This window comes from Polypterus senegalus, chromosome 18 (assembly GCF_016835505.1).
Source record: "Polypterus senegalus isolate Bchr_013 chromosome 18, ASM1683550v1, whole genome shotgun sequence".
Classification (NCBI taxonomy): Eukaryota; Metazoa; Chordata; class Cladistia; order Polypteriformes; family Polypteridae; genus Polypterus; species Polypterus senegalus.
The window spans coordinates 25492093-25509611 of NC_053171.1; the positions used below are offsets into that span (position 1 = coordinate 25492093).

A 17519-nucleotide genomic window follows, 5' to 3' on the forward strand; every position below is an offset into this window, starting at 1 on the left:
AGGTTTAACTTCCACAAAAAGATGCTCCATGATATGATAAAGTTCCAAAGAGCACAATGGCAGAATGGAATTGTGTAAAGCACAACAAAATCCACGCAAAGCCCCAAGTCACATATCCAGAGAATGGTCAGTAAAGAGCAAAAGAGGTCCAGAATCCAGAAAAATCACAAACAAAATCACAAAAGGACAAGAAAAACACAAGAATTTACCAAAACATCCTAGCAAATTCCAAATGAACTATGGGTGACCCTCCAGATTTATAGGGCAGAGGGTGGTTTGTAGATGTGATTAGCAGGTGGTTCATCCTCTTGCAGGACCCCTAACAAAACACTCGGAACATAACCCAAGCAGCTTATACACATAGACACAATCGAAAAAAAGAGTATAATGTTAACAATCAACAAAAAAAATCATTAACATAAATAACAGAAACAAAAATGAATAGAAAAAGGCCTGGTGGAAACAAAACAGCAACTAGTCGACACAGCATGAAAACATCATTTACGTCGACAGCGTCCATCTGTTCAATGAGACGTTGGATCCCCTACCTTATCAACTCTCTACTGGGTGAACACATTCATGATCATAATGCCATGAACCTCAACTGTTGACCCTCGTTGCCCCACCTTTGGACGCCAATTACTCATTTGATTCCACTTAGTTTCAGAATGAGTAATGCGTAGCCTTGAATTGAAATGCAACAAGTTTGTTTACTTTGCTTTTAATTAAGACATACCATCTATAGGCATGAATTAAAATGCAAAATGCTTTTCTATTGCATTTCAGACAGAGCTCAAAATTGTGTGCTGTACTAAAAAGCGATAAATCATCTGGTAGATATGTTTTTAATTATGACATAATAAATCTGCCAAAATGAAATGCACCATATGCCCATGCATTACATTGCAATGTAGCTAACATTCTGGATTGCATTTAATTTTGCACAAACAATCTTCCAGATAAAGATGCTTTTGTATATATTCATATTTAAAAAGCTTTGTCAAAGCAAAGAACTGCTATCATGTCTGTGGTTACAATGCAAGACTAACATCTTGCTTGGTTTGTCCTGAGACGTCTTTGTTGGAAAAATACTGTATATACTTGTTGCAATCCTGAGAGCCTTTGTATACAACTGAAGAAGTGTACTGGGAATCGAGGAGAAGAATCCGGAGTTAAACATTTTTATCTAACACTGCACATCACCCTCGTTTTCCTGTGTATAAAATGGCTTCCCTCAGGTTGTCATTGATGCTGTTAGGAGATGTTGCATTTGCTTTTTTTTCTCATTTCTTGCTGTTTTTCTTTTGTTTTTGTGATGACAATTTCTGGATATGTTGTTGGGGTTTATTCGCCTTGGATTGCTTTTTCAAGCAAATCCCCTTTACTTTTAAATCTCACTTTATAAAAATTATTTGAGGGACGTGTCTCAGCGAGCCAGAGGTTTTACGGTCTCCCCCCTCTCTCTCATAAGGCATCTTTGTACTTTTTAAACCTTTAACACCGGCTCCCCATTTTTAGGCCTAAATAAGCTGAAGCCTGACTGACTGTGGTTGTTTGGGTTCTGGCTGCCTGGGGTGAGGCCACATGTTGGCCTGCCAGTGAACGTTATGACCTGCTCTGTGGGTCTTTTAGGAGTCCTCACACCATTTGTGCATCGTTTGTGACTCCATATCACAAGAATCGAGACTCTCAGGCCTGTTTTTCAGTGCTTTTGTAACAGGCAGAATCAAAACACCTACCGCCTTGGGGGGACACACAATGTTTTCTCTTGTATCCAACTGACCTTGACAGGACAGAGCATCATTGCTCTCCTTTCTTAGATACCGCCTCCTACATTATAATTGAGGCCCTGACCTTTATGGTAGATTTGAAAATGTCAATCTAGCAGACAGAGACATAGAAAAAAATTGAGCAATCTGCTGACAAATGAATAGAGTAGGGAAGCACATTTACAGAATCATAAAACGGTACAACATTGAGTGAAACAAGACAAAAACAGTAGAGTCAAACCAAGAGCTGCAGTTTGAAACAATGATGAGTTTACGTGTGGGCTTCAGGTGCACCTAAAACCGGCCATGAGAGGAGGGATCCAAAGCACATTGGCGACATAACTAAGAATGTGACACGACCAAGTCCCTTGAGGGAAATATAATTATATTATTGTAATAAATGTTATATTTCTTATCAAGGTATTAAGAAGGATTATAGACTATTTTTATGTTATCTTTTAAACTATAAGTTCTTTTATTTTGTGTTGCACTTACACTTAGATAGCCACAGAAAAATGAAGTGTTAGTAGAGACAGCAGACTGAAGACTAAATTAGCAAAAATCAAACTCACCACTTTAAAAAGTGCTGTCTTGACTTCAGCAGTTTCCCAAGCACCGAAGTCCCATAAATTGACCACTAGAGGGGGAAACCATCATACCCCAGCCAGTTAATTAAAGGGCAAATATAAAATGATTAGAAATAAAAGGTTTATGCTCTTCACTAACAAAACAAAAGCTCCACTGAGAGTGCAAAAGGTAAAAAAGAAGTTGCCAACTAAGGAAATCCTCAATAAACACCATCCTGTAACACAGTTCCTGAAGAATAGTCGTTAATCAGGCAAAATGGGTCAAAATATCCAGAAATCCATAAACATGAACATAGAAATCGTAAAAGGAACACTCACTAGCACAATATGTTCAATGCAAACAGCTTACAATGAACCGTAAGGGACTGTAGAAATCCCTCAACCTTTATAGGGGCGAGGGCAGCCCCTTGACGGTGATTGACAGGTGGCCCTACCTTTTCTGGAAACACCCCATAGAACACAAGGAAAGTAACAGAAAAAGTGTTTAAATAGTAGGATACCCAAGCTGGAATATGAGAAGAGCAGTCTGGGAAGATGAAAATGGTCAGAACTTTAAATTTCACTTTCCACCTGTGTAAAAGTGAAGCTCCCGAACAATTGGTTATCTTTGTGCAGGTACACCTCATGAACATATACTGATATGGCCTGTGAACATGACACTGGACAGAAAGGAGCTAAGGGTGTTCACCATGAACCTGACCAGCTTCAATACTTATCAGCTTAAAGAGAAAGGATTATTGATGAGAAGACATAAAAAGGAGGAGAAGATGGAAGAACCAGGAAGACCCATGCTATGAGATGCAGCAATGTACCCTTACGAGACTGAACGCTACGCACATTAGTGTGTCGGTCTGCGTCATCTGTGACACCTCCTGAAATATCCAAGGTTGTATTACTGATTTGCCACATTCATTTGCTTTTATTTACTTGTTCTTCTGCTTTTGGCACATTAAGAATATTTCAGAATGTTAAAGATAATAACAACTGAATAAAAGTGTACTGCCTGTTCCCTTGCTTGCCAAGAGTCTTGTCTTGTGTCACATATGTAATATTTCTATTGCACTATGATATTGTATGGAGGATTACTTGTGTTCTGTCCTGTGTATTGCATTGTATTGACCTCCTTCTCTTTGACACCCACTGCATGTCCAACCTACCGGGAAAGGGGTCTCTCCTTGAACTGCCTTTCCCATGGTTTCTTCCATTTTTTACCTACAAAGGGTTTTTTTGGGAGTTTTTCTTATCTTCTTAGAGAGTCAAGTTTGGGGGACTGTCAAAATGTAGGGTCTGTTAAAGCCCATTGCGACACTTCTTATGTGATTTTGGGTTCTACAAAAATAAACTGTATTGTGTTGTATTGTATATATGCTCAATGGAGACAGTTTACGTGCTCGGATAAATGTGTTCCTCCACAAGACCAGGGGTTGGCGCTGTAGTCTAACACTTTCTCCTCTATCCCCCTGCAGACCATCTGAAGAATCCGCTTCCTACAATACATCACTTCTGTTTCCGGTCTCCATGAACCCGCCTCTCAAAGATCTCATTTCCAGCGCCGGTCCTGTTGAGCTCTCCTCTTCCTGTCTGCCAGCTATATAATGGCCATCTCACCTCTTATGCCTCAGTTCTATTTTGGACTTGTGTCTGTAAAGACATATTGCTGTTTTTTTAGTAAAGACGAGATGTCCTCTGATAGATATGTAGCAATCAATTCTGGAAGCAGAACGGATCGATTAGCCCAAGGTTCAAGTGTTTTAGGTCTGCAGGCTGTGTCTCCTCCATCGGCCAAGTGAGTTCAAGAATAAGAACAAGAGTTGGGGTGGAGGACATATGTGCCGGGCTACATAACAAAGTAACGATAGGGTCACCCCAAAACCCTTCCCAGATAAAAACAGTCCCGCTGTGTAAATAATTTGCTGAACATGCTCAGTTGTGCCCTCTCACTGACTTACAGCCCAGTAATGCTAGAGGCAAGTAATCAGCTGAAAAGCTGGACACCCAGCATCATCTGAGCTTGCACTTTACTGAAGACACCAAGCAAGTAATTCGAGTTCCATGGTGGCTGGAGAGCTGGGCCTTCAGTTTCCATCAGGTACCCACTCACAACCCACAGAGCCATCAACAGATCTCTAAGAAGACAAGGATGAGCCATCTTGGCACACATGGCCTCATTCCGAGTACACTGCCGTTGCTTTCACAGTCAGTCCTTATGGCCTGTTCCCAAGAGGCCACTCTCGGCCGGCAAGTCCTTACTGGAGTTCCTCACCGCTGTTTATTCTCGTCACAGCTCCTCACTCACAGTTACATTACACTAAGCGTTTCTTCATCTATGTGGCTGCTTTCAAGCATTTCCCAAGGAAGTGAGCCGCATACAGATGAGGAGGAGTTCAAAGTGATCGATGATAAGCCCTCTGGGAGGGCGCGTGGCTCCCCGGTGATGGCGGGCTGGCGCCCAGGCCCTCGCCGCTATCAGCTGCTCTCTCTATATTAGCATTCAGCGCATCATGTGCATCCTTCCTGAGTGACTCTCGCAGATCACAGGGTCAGTATATGAGAAAGTGAAAGAATCGTTTATTTTCTTCTGCTCTGTGAGCCTGATGCCAGCTCACACTGGGAAGATGGCACGAGAGCTCTGAGGAAAGGCCGGACAGGGACTTGGGGGGAGAATGCTAGGAAGCCCTTGTGTCAAGTGAAAGGTAAATCACTAAAATAAGACACGGAAAACACTTAAGATATACCAACTACTAAATCAAATGTGATATTATGCAGTTCCTTACATGTCATATATAGCGCTTTTCTCACTACTCAAAGCACTTTATATACACTGAGGGGAGCCACTTCAGCAACCATCAACGTGCAACATCCATTCAGATGATGCAGTGGCAGCCATTTTTTATGCCAGTACTCTCACCACATATTAGTCATTAAGTTGTGAAGGGGTGAGAGAGAGACAATTAGAGACGAGATGATTAGGGGGCCAGAATGAATAGGCTGTGGTGGGCAATTTAGCCTGGATATCGGGATACACCCTACTGCCCAGGGATATTTAATGACCACAGAGAGAGTTTTATGTTTCATCCAAAAGACGAATGAGCTTCTCACAGCTATTGCGCCAAGCAATTCACATTCTAGAACTACCACAAAACATTGAACAGAATAAACACCATCAGCTGAAAGAGGGAGAGGCAAGTTCATTGTACCACATGAACGTCACTAACAGAATAAAACTGAATAATAAAAAAAAGCACTAACTTTTACAAGTAGACAAAATTTATACCAGGTGTTACAGACTCAAATAAAACGTATCTTTTAATTATTATTACCAGTAACGGCACACTGCACACACGATAACGTGTAGTGAATACACTTGACTTGAGCATTCCTGGTTTTCATCCTCTTTCTCTCTATGGTTAGCATTTGTTTGGTCAGAGGTTTATGCGCTTGTTTCTTCCTGAGCAGCTCTTCTTTTCTCTACCCTAGCAGCCCGCTTCTTCTCTTCTTTCGTCGGCATCTTTTCTCGTTAAAATTGATCAAGTCAGTGTTTGTGTTGCAATTACTTAGTACGTTATCTTTAATTTTTCACTTAAGCTGGCACTTAAGTCTTCAATCTGCCTCAAGAATGATTTAAGATATGAAGAGGTAGGGGAAGTGATGGCAAAGGTGGTAGGGATGAGAATGGCGCCCGTACTCATATGGCCGCCCTGCTGACCGCTGCCGAGATTTGATTCAACAATAAAATAAAATAAAAAAAAAAAGAGGAATAACCTTGGAGGTCAATCATCACCCCGAAAGTGGATGGTAGATGCCACCTAGTATATGTGTACCAAATTTCAGGTCAATAGTTCAAACGGTTTGCGAGTTACAGGTGATTTAAAATCCTGCACAGACAAACGAATAGCCATGGTAGCATATTATACAGGGTGGCGCATGAAAAACCGGACCATCTCCAACATCGATGTACGTTTCTTAGCCTGTACACGTAACGAGGAACAGGGAGTGATTCTTTTTGCAGTTTGCAACTGACCCAGTCTTACTCTACTTCTTCACCAACTCGTGAATACTGCTATTTGCTGGTAGGTTAACGTCAGGAAACTTCTGTGCGAAAATGTCCTGCGTTTCCTTAAAAGAACCGTTAGACACATACGCCTCCACTATTACAATCCTCTGTTGCAAAAAATTCATCTTCCAGATCTCTTTCACACACGTCTGTACCCACTGGCTCACAGCTTCCTTACTAATGCACAGTTGGGGCTGCTGACCCCGTCGTGATAATGAGGCTCTGCGATAGCGACGGCATTCTCCTGTATAATAGCTCAAGCCAGCCGGTCGGAGACGGTTCGGTTTTCCATGCTCCACTCTTTATATAAAGAAGATAGTAATAATAATAATAGCAGCTCAACGCAACTCAAAATCCGGAGCGCCCAGACTTGAACCCGGAACCTTTTGGTTATAAGGGAGCAAATCATACCTCTGTACCATCCAAGAATACATACCAACTTTCTGTCGATTGAGTTTTTAACTCATTGACAGCAACGTAAACTGATTTTTTTTTTCTTTGGTTATATTCTTGAATAAAAGTGCACGTGTTTATTTGATATTTGGACTAAAGTCTTCTCACATTATACACTTTTCGTCATTATTAGTATAACATGGAAAAAGTTCCTCTTTTCTCTAGGTTTGCGTTCAGCATTTCTTGCATTTCCTGTCATCCCACACTTACACAGATCGCTGTAGACACGGAACACACCTGAAATGCGTGTTTTCCAAATAACGAGATATTATTTACCCTCTACAACTCCAGACACCTCACACCCAGATAAACAAGACTTGAGCTCTGAGAATTTTGAGACTGACTTCAGTTCCGTCGGTGGAGGTGATGGGATAGCACGCTGCTTGTGCCGATCGACTCATTTACAAAACAAAAGACGCTGACTGAGAGGTGCAAAGGAATTTAAGGTGGGCCGGGATTACAACTTTTTCGTGGGCTTCAGGGATTCTAGTGTTAAATCTGGTTGATCCAAATCAGAGCTGCATGACAGCTGCAGTCTATCATAAAAGCACTGGGTACAAGGCAGGAACCACACCTGGACAGGTTGCCAGTTCATCGCAGAAAAATCAAATGTTCTACTTCACTTACAGAGACGGTGAGACTGGCCAAACAGTGGATATGAGAGACAACACAGTGTGAAACAGGACGTGGTGCCTCCAAGTTACATGTTCCAAGACCGAGCCTCAAAATGGAAGTGTCACTTTCATCTCTAGCTGTGACTGTCCTGTGAGAATACTTGACTGGCCAAGCAGAGGCTTGGACTTGGACTTGGCAATTGCCACAAGCAGTTTGTATCTGACCATCTATTCATCTGTTCACAGAAGCCATTTTTGCCACCAGTTTTAAGTTCAAGGCAGAAACTAACTCTCAATGGAACATCCGTCCCTCACAGCCCCATTACCACTTGATAACTTATGTCAAGTATTATGTCATCATGCAAGATGAACTGTGCACCTGCGTATCTTTGTGTCAGTCCAACTGCTATGTCTCTGTCATTCCAAAAGATGACATATCACAAACATTGGTAGTAATAAAATGAATTGCATTTGTCATTCCAACAGATGGGCCCTCACAAACATTAACACTGCTTTTATGAATCACACACCAAATGATAAATAACAGACACATTGCATTGTCATTCCAACAGATGGCACATCACAAACATTAATACTGTTTTTATGAATCCCACACCAAATGGTATATAATAGGGACATGTGCATTGCACTTGTCATTCCAACAGACGGTGCATCACAAACCTTTGTACTAATGCATTTTATAACTGCAAATGCTTTTTTAATGTCCCATCTGTTGGAATTACCAATATAATGCATTTTATTAGTGCATGCATTCCAACAGATGGTGTACTGTAAGTGTTACTGTTGAGGTCTATGTTGATTATTTAGATTTCAAGCCATTTTACCTGAGTAGCACAGTTGTCTACTGTACTGTACTGTACAGTGTATTCAAAATTTTTTTAGACTCCTTCACTTTTTTCACGTTATTATGTTGCAGTCTTGTGCTAAAATTGTTTAAATTTATTTCTTCCTTACATCAAGCATCACTCAATATCCCAAGATGACAAAGCAAAAACAGTAGTCCTTTGTTGGTTTTCTGTAAAATATTTCAAAAATAAATAACTCAACCATCACAATGACACTAGCATTCAGACCCTTTACTATGACGCCTGAAATCTGGCTCGGGGGACCCCTTTCAGTTGATCATCAATGAGATGTTTCTACACCTTATCTGGAGTCAACCTGTGGTCACTTCAATAGATTGGATGTGATTAGGACATATGCACACCTGTCTATAGAAGGCCTCAAATTTATGCAAAACCAAACCATGAAGATGTAGAATTGTGGGAAGAGCTTAGAAACAAGATAGTGTTGAGGCACAGATCTTGGGAAGGCTACAAAAAACATCTCTGCTGCGTTAAAGGTTCCCAGAAACACGGTAGCCTCCACCATTCTTAAATATAAGAAGTTTGGAACAACCACAACTCTTCCTAGAGCTGGCCGCCCAGCCAAACTGAGCAATCTGGAGAGAAGGGCCACAGAAAGAGAGGTGACCAAAGACCCATTGGTCAAGCTGTGTTGAGATAGGAGAAACTTCCAGAAGGGCAAATGCCCCTGCAACACTCCATGATATGGGGTTTATGACAGACTGGACATGCAGAAGACTCAACTGAACGAATCAGCTAAGTTGTAATCACAGTAATCAGAGCTATGAAGTGCTTTTGGGGGTCTTTCCTGCCTGCTGCTTTTAGGAAATTCTGCAATGTACTCTTTAAGTACATTTTGAAATGTCTGCCAATATACATTTATTTATGTATTGATTAATCAATTGATTCATTGGTTCATTCATTCATTGGCTCTATTATCTGTCCTGTGAGTCTGTGTCCTTGTTTTTGAATTTTCTACTGCTGCATGCATGTGAATTTCACCAAGGAATACAGTTAATCTAATCAAATCTAATCTACAAGAAACATGAAAGCTCACTTGGATTTTCCAAAAAGACATCTAAAGAACCATCTGATGATGAGAATCAAGTCTCTCTGACTTGTCAAAATCAACATTGGCGTCATGTCTCGATCAAATCAGGCACCACTTATCACCTGCGTAGTGCCATTCCAACGGTGGCGCACAGTGGTGACAGCATCGTGCTGTGGAGTCGGTTTTCAGCAAAAGGGACTGGGACACTAGTCAGGGTTGAGGGAAAGCCGGACAGAGCAAAACACAGAGATACCCTCAATGAAAACCTGCTCTGGAGCGCCCTGGACCTCAGAATGGGCCGTCTAACAGGACTAAGCAAAGACAACACGGGAGTGGCTTAGGGACAGTTCTGAGAATTTCCTTGAGATACCCAGCCAAGGCCTGGACATGAACCCAATCCAGGAGCTCTGAAGAGATCTGACCTGTCCACCGGTGGTCTCCATCCAACGTGGCAGAACTTGAGAGGATCTGCAGAGAAGAATGGCAGAACATCTCAAATTGCAAGTGTGTGAAGCTCGTCACGTCAGACCCAAGAAGACTCCAGGCTGCCAAAGGGGCTTCAAGGCTCGGAATACCTGTGTCAATGGGATCTTTCAGGTTTTTTCTTTTATATTTTTAATAAATCTGTAAAAATGTCTAAAGTTCAGTTTTCACTTTGTCATTCTGAGGTAATGAGTGTTTCCTGTTGAGAGAAAAAATGAATTTGAAGGATTTTAGCACAACAACAACACTAAATGTAAAAAGTGAAGGGGTGTGCATACTTTGTGAAGATGCTGTTTTAATATAATATTTTCTAATGTAATTCTATCTTTTTGCATTGCATTGTATTATGTAGAGTTATAAAAATGTGTTATTAAAACTGTATCACGTATCACTTAACTGCTGTGGATTCTAACTGCTTCTTGCTCCCAGTAAGCTGAGTGCTCAGGCAGGCTGTGTGGCACAGTGAATACAGCCCAGAGGTCTCAGGTATAAACTGTTGTGCATGCCCGTTTCCACACTCACATGGCGATGTTTAAAAACTAAACTTGGCGTAACGCCATGCACATTTCCAAGCACATTTCCACTTTTGCCCGTACTCCATGTTTTAGTGTGAATTCTATACATGAGGCCCCTAGACTAAGGACCACAGGGTTACCAGTTCTAATCCCATCATGCTTTGCTGTGTGACCCTGTGTGAAATCTAATGTGCTTGTACTCCATTTGCATATCTATCCTAATTGGTTTTCATCGGTCACAAATATTTCTGAAAATGTCATGCAAAAGAAAATAAAACAAAACAATAGGAGTACAGTTTGACCTCCTGCAGCTCTAAAGAGGCAACACAGAAGGGAATTAAAAACTATTGAGTGTGTGGCATTGTCTTGGGGTAGAGACACGATGGAAGCAGACATGGTAGAGTCAGCATTTCTGGACAACTGGACAGCCACTCCTATTGTCACTGTCAGTGTAAGTAAATGGGCACCACGGGTTACAGGGTCCAAAGTAACTACTCCACAGACACTTGGGAAACAGAGATGGCATGAGATGAGCCAAATGACTTTTAAGACTTTTTCCAAAATGTTTGGTGGCAGCGGAGGGCACTGATGTGGAATAGATAGGACTGAATTGGGTATTGGGGTGCAGGAGCGCAGGGATACCTGGGTCCACCAGAGGGAGCTGTGCAGACAGCCTGAGGACTTTCAGACAGGATTGCTGGCCACAGATGTAACCTTGAGGAGGAGGAGGAGGAGTTTAAAGGCTGGCGGACCTTTGTGTTTGATGTTAGTAGCTGATCTTGGACGAAGGGAAGAGTTGTGACAATCATGTAGGACAGAGTCTGAGAGTTGAGTGGACCTGATAGACAGGGTCTTAAAGGAATACTCCACCCAAAAGTGAGATTATGCATTCAGCAGGCTAGGCATGTGGCCAGAGTGATCCCCAAAATGGAGGTCCAGACGTTTTTTCAGAGTTCCTAAACCTCGTTGGATACATTTTTAAAATATCAATAACTCAAGTAAAACGTGCCCAAAAAGGAGCCATAGTGCTAAGTTTGAGTGACTTTGGTGGCCCTGTTTGTCTTTGAGGGTCTGACGGCCATGAACTAAATGAGCGTTTTCATTTTTTTTTCTCTGACTAAATATAAATAATAAAAATCCACCAGAAAAAGTGAAAGCTTTTAGCAAATGTTTTGTGAATATCACTACATCACAGACCATTAACACCCCCACAGAAACATAGGGGAGAACCCAAGTGGACAAGGGAAGAATGGGCCAAGAACAGATCTATGGAGCTGGCATGAAATTTAAACAACACATGTTTCTCTAGGTCTTGGACTGAGACAGCGTTCACGTGAACTGTATACAATTGTCCAAACTTTTTAAAACTTGCACCAAGCACAAAATGAAGATCCAACTAAGATTCCAGACTGAACATCCAAGCACAACCAGTTCTACTTGTGAAAAATACAGAAGAGAGCGACTTACAGTAGACGTCCACCCGGATGGACTTGATAGCCGGCGAGCCCAAGCCATTTTCGGCCTTGCAGTAGTATCGGCCCCCCTGGTGTCGCTGGATTTTGGTGATGCGCAGGGTTTCATTGAAGACGCTCGAGTCCTGGAAGCGGTCAGAGGCGCTTCCTGCTGTCTTGGTCCACCTGATCTGAGCAAGAACCAGAAAAAACAGCTTATTTAATGATGGCACATGCAAACACAAAGATCGCCTTCAATACTGTATAACGTTCAGTCAGAAAGGTTGTCTGTTCACTCCTGTCCATTCTGCTACATTTAAACTGACGTGATACAATGGGCTGGTGCCCTGCCATGCCATACAAAGGATATGTAATGGAAGCAGCTTCCAAAAATGAACGAATGAATGAAAAAGAAATGAGGGCCTCTCAAAGAGTAAATGGTGTCCACTGGCTTGTCCTTGCACCTCCGGCCAATGGAAGGTTGCCACGGTCTGGGAGTAAGCATGTCTGCATTGAGTTGCCCGACCCTCAAAACTCTCTGGCAAAATCACCTCATAAACAGTTTACACTTAAAGTTTAGTAGTGGAATGGACTGGCAGCCAGTCTAGCTTTGGTTCCTGTCCCATATCTGATGGTACAGATCTGGCTGCCTGCAAACTTGAATAAGTGGGTGTAAAAGTAATGTCCACCCAAAATAATTAGGTCTGGGATTACAGGGCTAAGAGCAAGAGTGGAACAAGATGAAGCCAATCCCTGACCCAAAAAGTAATTCTAATGAGAACAAATGTGAGTCCTGGACAGACAGTAGGCCAGAGGTTAAAAGGCCTCTGATCATGGATTTGGAAGGACAAGACATGGCAAGGGGTGCAGAGTAGAGCAGTGCTCTTAGGCTGGGGAAGGTGTGATGATCTCCACAGGTTGGCACATTTATTCTTGTTTCTTTACCTATTGTGTTCTTCTTGTGGTTATATATATTTATATATACTGTATTTACGCGTGCATTTTTTACCAAAAATCTGCATTAGAAAATCAGGTGCGCGTCATACACGAGGAAATGTAATTCTGTAATGTTTACTTCTTCTGCTTGGGCTCGCGCTCTCTCTCGCTCGCTCACGCACTCGCGCTCTCTCTCTTGCTCGTGTACTAGCGCTTTCTATCTTGCTAGCTTGCTCATGCACTCGCTCTCTCTCTCGTTTGCGCACTCGCGCTTTCTCTCTCGCTCGCTTGCTCGCGCACTTTCTCGCTCACGCTCTCTCTCTAAACACTTCCTATACAATCACAAAACGCGCGTTGTACATGGGGCAAAACAATTTTCACAATTTTCTTTGTAAAACTTAGGGTGTGCGTCTTACACGAGGGTGCGTGGTACACGAGTAAATACAGTATATGTGTGCGTGTGTGTGTGCATATGTCTGAAGACATCCGCCACACGCTCACAGTTGCGAGAAGCAGACCATAGACATGTTATTCAGTACCTGTGAAATGGATGTTTGCCGGCCAGCTGTACAATCATACCCGTTACCAGGTAGGTAACCACCCAAATATCAGATTGTGATCAGACCTATGCATGTAATAACTCCGATCTACACAGTATTAAGTAAGCAACATCTGAGGCTTCACCTCTGGCACTGATGTCTGAGGTTCGATCCCCGCAAAGGTGCGTACACCTGATGAGCCTCAATTAGGGCGAAACACATGTTGTGTACTCTTTGTATTATTTGGCAGACACTATATATATATAGTGTATATATATTCAGTTTTTTATATATATATATATATATATATATATATATATATATATATATATATATATATATATATATATATATATATATATATATTTATATACTGAATACGTAAAGACATGGCAAACAAGAGGATACCATTCAGTCCGTCAAACTCATTTGTTTAGCTAAGGTGTCCCAATATACTGCACAAGTCTTAGCCACAAGTAAAAAAAATTCTGTTTAGCAAAGGTGAAGAAAAGCACCATGAAGACACTTGCATGTCAGCAGTTAAGTTTGATGATTTGCTTCGCTACATTTATCAAACATCGAAGCCTTCAGATTACGTGAGTTAATGTGTTTCGCCCTAACTGGGGCTCATCTTGGTAGATGATCATCCCAATAATCAGATTGTGATTCACACCTATGAATGTAACTCTCTGATCTGAAGATTGTCTTGTCAAGCAAGCGAGCCAGACGCCATGGTGCAACGTCATAGGATTTGTCTCAGGCGCTGACATTCAGATTCGATTTCCATAAGAGGAAGCAAAGTTGATGAGCCCTAAATACAGCAAAACACGTGTCATGTACTCTTTTTATTATTTGGCAACTACTGTATTATATATCTTATATATATATAATTCAATGTCTGCCTGTCTGTATGTCTGTCCACTTTTCAAGAGAGAACTACTTCACAGATTTAGATCAGGTTTTTTCTGTAATTTGCTTGAACATTCCAGTTGATTTTGCAATGTCTCTCATCGCATGAAGTATGATAGTTCGCTTGCAGGAGCGATTTATTCACACTAATCTGAGAGACAGAGAGTGTGAAGAGGGAAGGAGGAAGCATGATGTCAGGAGTGTCAAGAGTGTGGAGCCCGGCAGGACCCTCCTCACTCACCCGCCAACCTCTGTTCGAATTGCTTTACCCCTTGTGACACGCTGGAGCAGACTGTGCCTCTGCTTAGTTAGCGATACCTGTTTGTTTATTATTTTAAAAGTGTGTCCTGTTTCACTACTACACGGGCAGAACCATGGGGGACAGCTAGTATATATATATATATATATATATATATATATATATATATATATATATATATATATATATATATATATATATATGTATATATATATATATATATATATATATATATATAGTAAAAGACTTAAGAGAAGACAGCATAAATGTTTTGGGTTTGCCGGCCCTGTATATTGTAGACAATCCACAACGAAAAAAACTGGTCAAAATTATAAACAAAACAGTTCATAAACGCGACGCCGTATCATGGCGTCGGCGGCCATTTTATTAGGGAGGAGTCGAAAGTGGAGGAATGCTGGGAAGGACCGTGAGGGAGGATGGGATTGATGATGTCAGGACAAGATGGCGGAGGAAGGGCGGAAGTACCGTACTGCGGTCAAAACCCGGCTTATGGTGGCGGAGCGTCCTTTTTCCTATGAGGAAGCAGAGGGAGAAAGTTTGTACCCCGCCATTCCCTGCCGGCGAATGTGTTCCCAGGTGCGTTAAAATCCGTCCGCGGTCTCCTACTCGCGCGTGCGTGACACGATCCCCCCCTTAGCCCAGAGAGTGCATCGGCATTGGCCTGAAGGGTTCCTTGCCGACAAGTGACAGCGAACAGTGAACGGCTGTAAATCCAGAAACCACCACGGATTCGACTCTTTATGCAGGGACATCCACTGAAGTGCAGCGTGATCACTCACGAGAGTGAATTCGCAACCCAGCAGGTCATAACGGAGATGGGTCACTGCCCACTTAATGGCCAAAGCCTCCCTCTCCAGTGCCGCGTACCGGGTCTCCCAGTCCATCAGTTTCCAGCTTAGATACATTACAGTGTGTTTGACACCGTCGACGCTTTGGTTCAACACAGCACCCAGGTCTGTGTCCGAAGCGTCGGTCTGGAGAATAAAAGGTAGCCCAAAATCGGGCGTCCTCAATACAGGTGCCGACGTTAGGGCCTTCTTTAGGTCACTGAATGCGTGTTCCGCTTTGTCGGTCCACACCACGTATAAGGGAGCGCCCTTCTTTGTCAAATTGGTCAAGGGTGCTGCTCTTTCGGAGAAACGAGGAACGAACTGGCGGTAGTACCCCGCTAGCCCCAAGAAAGCCTGTACCTGTCTCTTGGTATTCAGACGGGGCCATTCCAAGATGTCTTTAACTTTTGAACACTGTGGTCTCACCTGTCCCCGTCCTACGAGGTAGCCTAAATACTTGGCCTCCTTTAAGCCAAAAAAACATTTCTGAGGGTTTATGTGGAGGCCAGCTTTAGCTAGTGTTCTGAGGACAGCCGTGACCTGCAATAGATGCTCCTCCCAGGTGCCGGAATAGATGACGACGTCATCTAGGTAGGCGGCACTATAGGACTGGTGGGGCTTCAGCACTCTATCTACCAGACGTTGAAAAGTCGCCGGGGCCCCGTGCAGCCCAAATGGGAGGACCTTTTATTGCCAGTGCCCGCTAGGGGTGCTAAAGGCCTTTTTTTCTTTCGCGGATGCCGTTAAGGGAATTTGCCAATACCCTTTCGTCATGTCAAGAGTAGTCAAGTACCCAGCCGCTCAAGGAGGTCGTCAATGCGGGGCATCGGGTAGGCATCGAATTTGGAGACCTGATTCAGACGTCTAAAGTCATTACAGAACCTCCAGGACCCGTCTGGCTTGGAAACGAGGACAATAGGGCTGGACCAGGAGCTATGGCTCTCCTCAATAATGTCCATGTCTAACATTCGTTGCACCTCTAATTCCACTTCCGTGCGTTTTGCCTCCGGGAGTCTATAGGGCCTCTCCTGGACGATTACACCGGGGTCCTTGACTATGTCATGCGCAATCAGCGAGGTCCGGCCAGGCGACTCGCTCACTACTTTGGGGACGGCTCGGAGTGCCTGGGTTAACTCCTGCCACTGCTTGGGGTTTAGCTCTTCACCGAGGTTAAGGGCAGCCTTGCATGCGAAGAGGGAGAGGGATCTACGGGAGCCGGGAATCTCCTCCCTGTCTTTCCAAGTTTTCAATAAGTTTACATGATAGATCCTCTTGCTCGGTCGACGATTGGGCTGTTTCACCAAATAGTCGATGAGTCCTTTTCTTTCCTTAACCTCGTAAGGCCCTTGCCAGTGAGCGAGCAACTTGGTGTGGGAGTTAGGAACGAGCACCATAACTCGGTCCCCTGGGCGGAACTCCCCGAGGACGGAGTTGCGATTGTAACACCGGGGCTGCGCTGCCTGCGCATGAGTCACGAGTTCTTTTAGGAGGGGTCTAATTTTTGTGAGCTTGTCGCACAGTTGCGCTACATACTCCAAAATGTTAGAGGAGGGAAGGGCCTCAGCCTCCCAGCCCTCTTTTAGGATGTCCAAAATGCCTCGGGGTTGTCATCCATACAACAATTCAAACGGGGAGAAGCCCGTAGAGGCCTGAGGTACCTCCCAATAAGCAAAAAGCACGAGCGGGAGGAGCTGATCCCAGTTCCTGCCGTCCGCGCTGACTACCTTGCGGAGCATCTGCTTAAGCATCTGGTTAAATCGTTTTACCAGCCCGTCTGTCTGTGATAGACAAACGCTTTCAGGTGCTTTATTCTCAGTAATTTGGCCACCTCCCTGAACGTATCCGAGGTAGAGGGCGTACCCTGGTCCGTGAGGACTTCTTTGGGTATGCCCACTCTGGAAAATAAACTAATTCCTGTGCAATGCTTTTAGTGTTAGCGGAGCGCAGGGGAACCGCCTCTGGGTATCGGGTGGCGTAATCCACCATGACTAATATGTATTTCTGGCCACGGGTTGAGGGCTTCAAGGGTCCTACTAAGTCGACCCCTATTCTATCAAAAGGAACATCGATCAGGGGAATAGGGACGAGAGGAGCGCGGTCCCTTCTAGGAATCTGGCGGGTCTGACACTCCGGACAGGATTGGCAGAAACGCCGGACCTCCTCGTTAATCCCAGGCCAGTAA

The 17519-nt window shown here is 43.4% G+C and overlaps 1 protein-coding gene across 3 annotated transcripts in view; it reads right to left on the reverse strand.

Moving 5' to 3' along the window:
• The window catches only part of mdga2a (MAM domain containing glycosylphosphatidylinositol anchor 2a), a 348884-nt gene that overhangs the window by 213248 nt on the left and 118117 nt on the right, over positions 1 to 17519 (reverse strand). For all 3 annotated transcript variants that reach the window (XM_039741007.1, XM_039741008.1, XM_039741006.1), the window contains exon 3: positions 11860 to 12034. In XM_039741007.1, coding sequence (XP_039596941.1) covers positions 11860 to 12034 — 175 coding nt within the window. The remainder of the gene's footprint in view (positions 1 to 11859; positions 12035 to 17519) is intronic.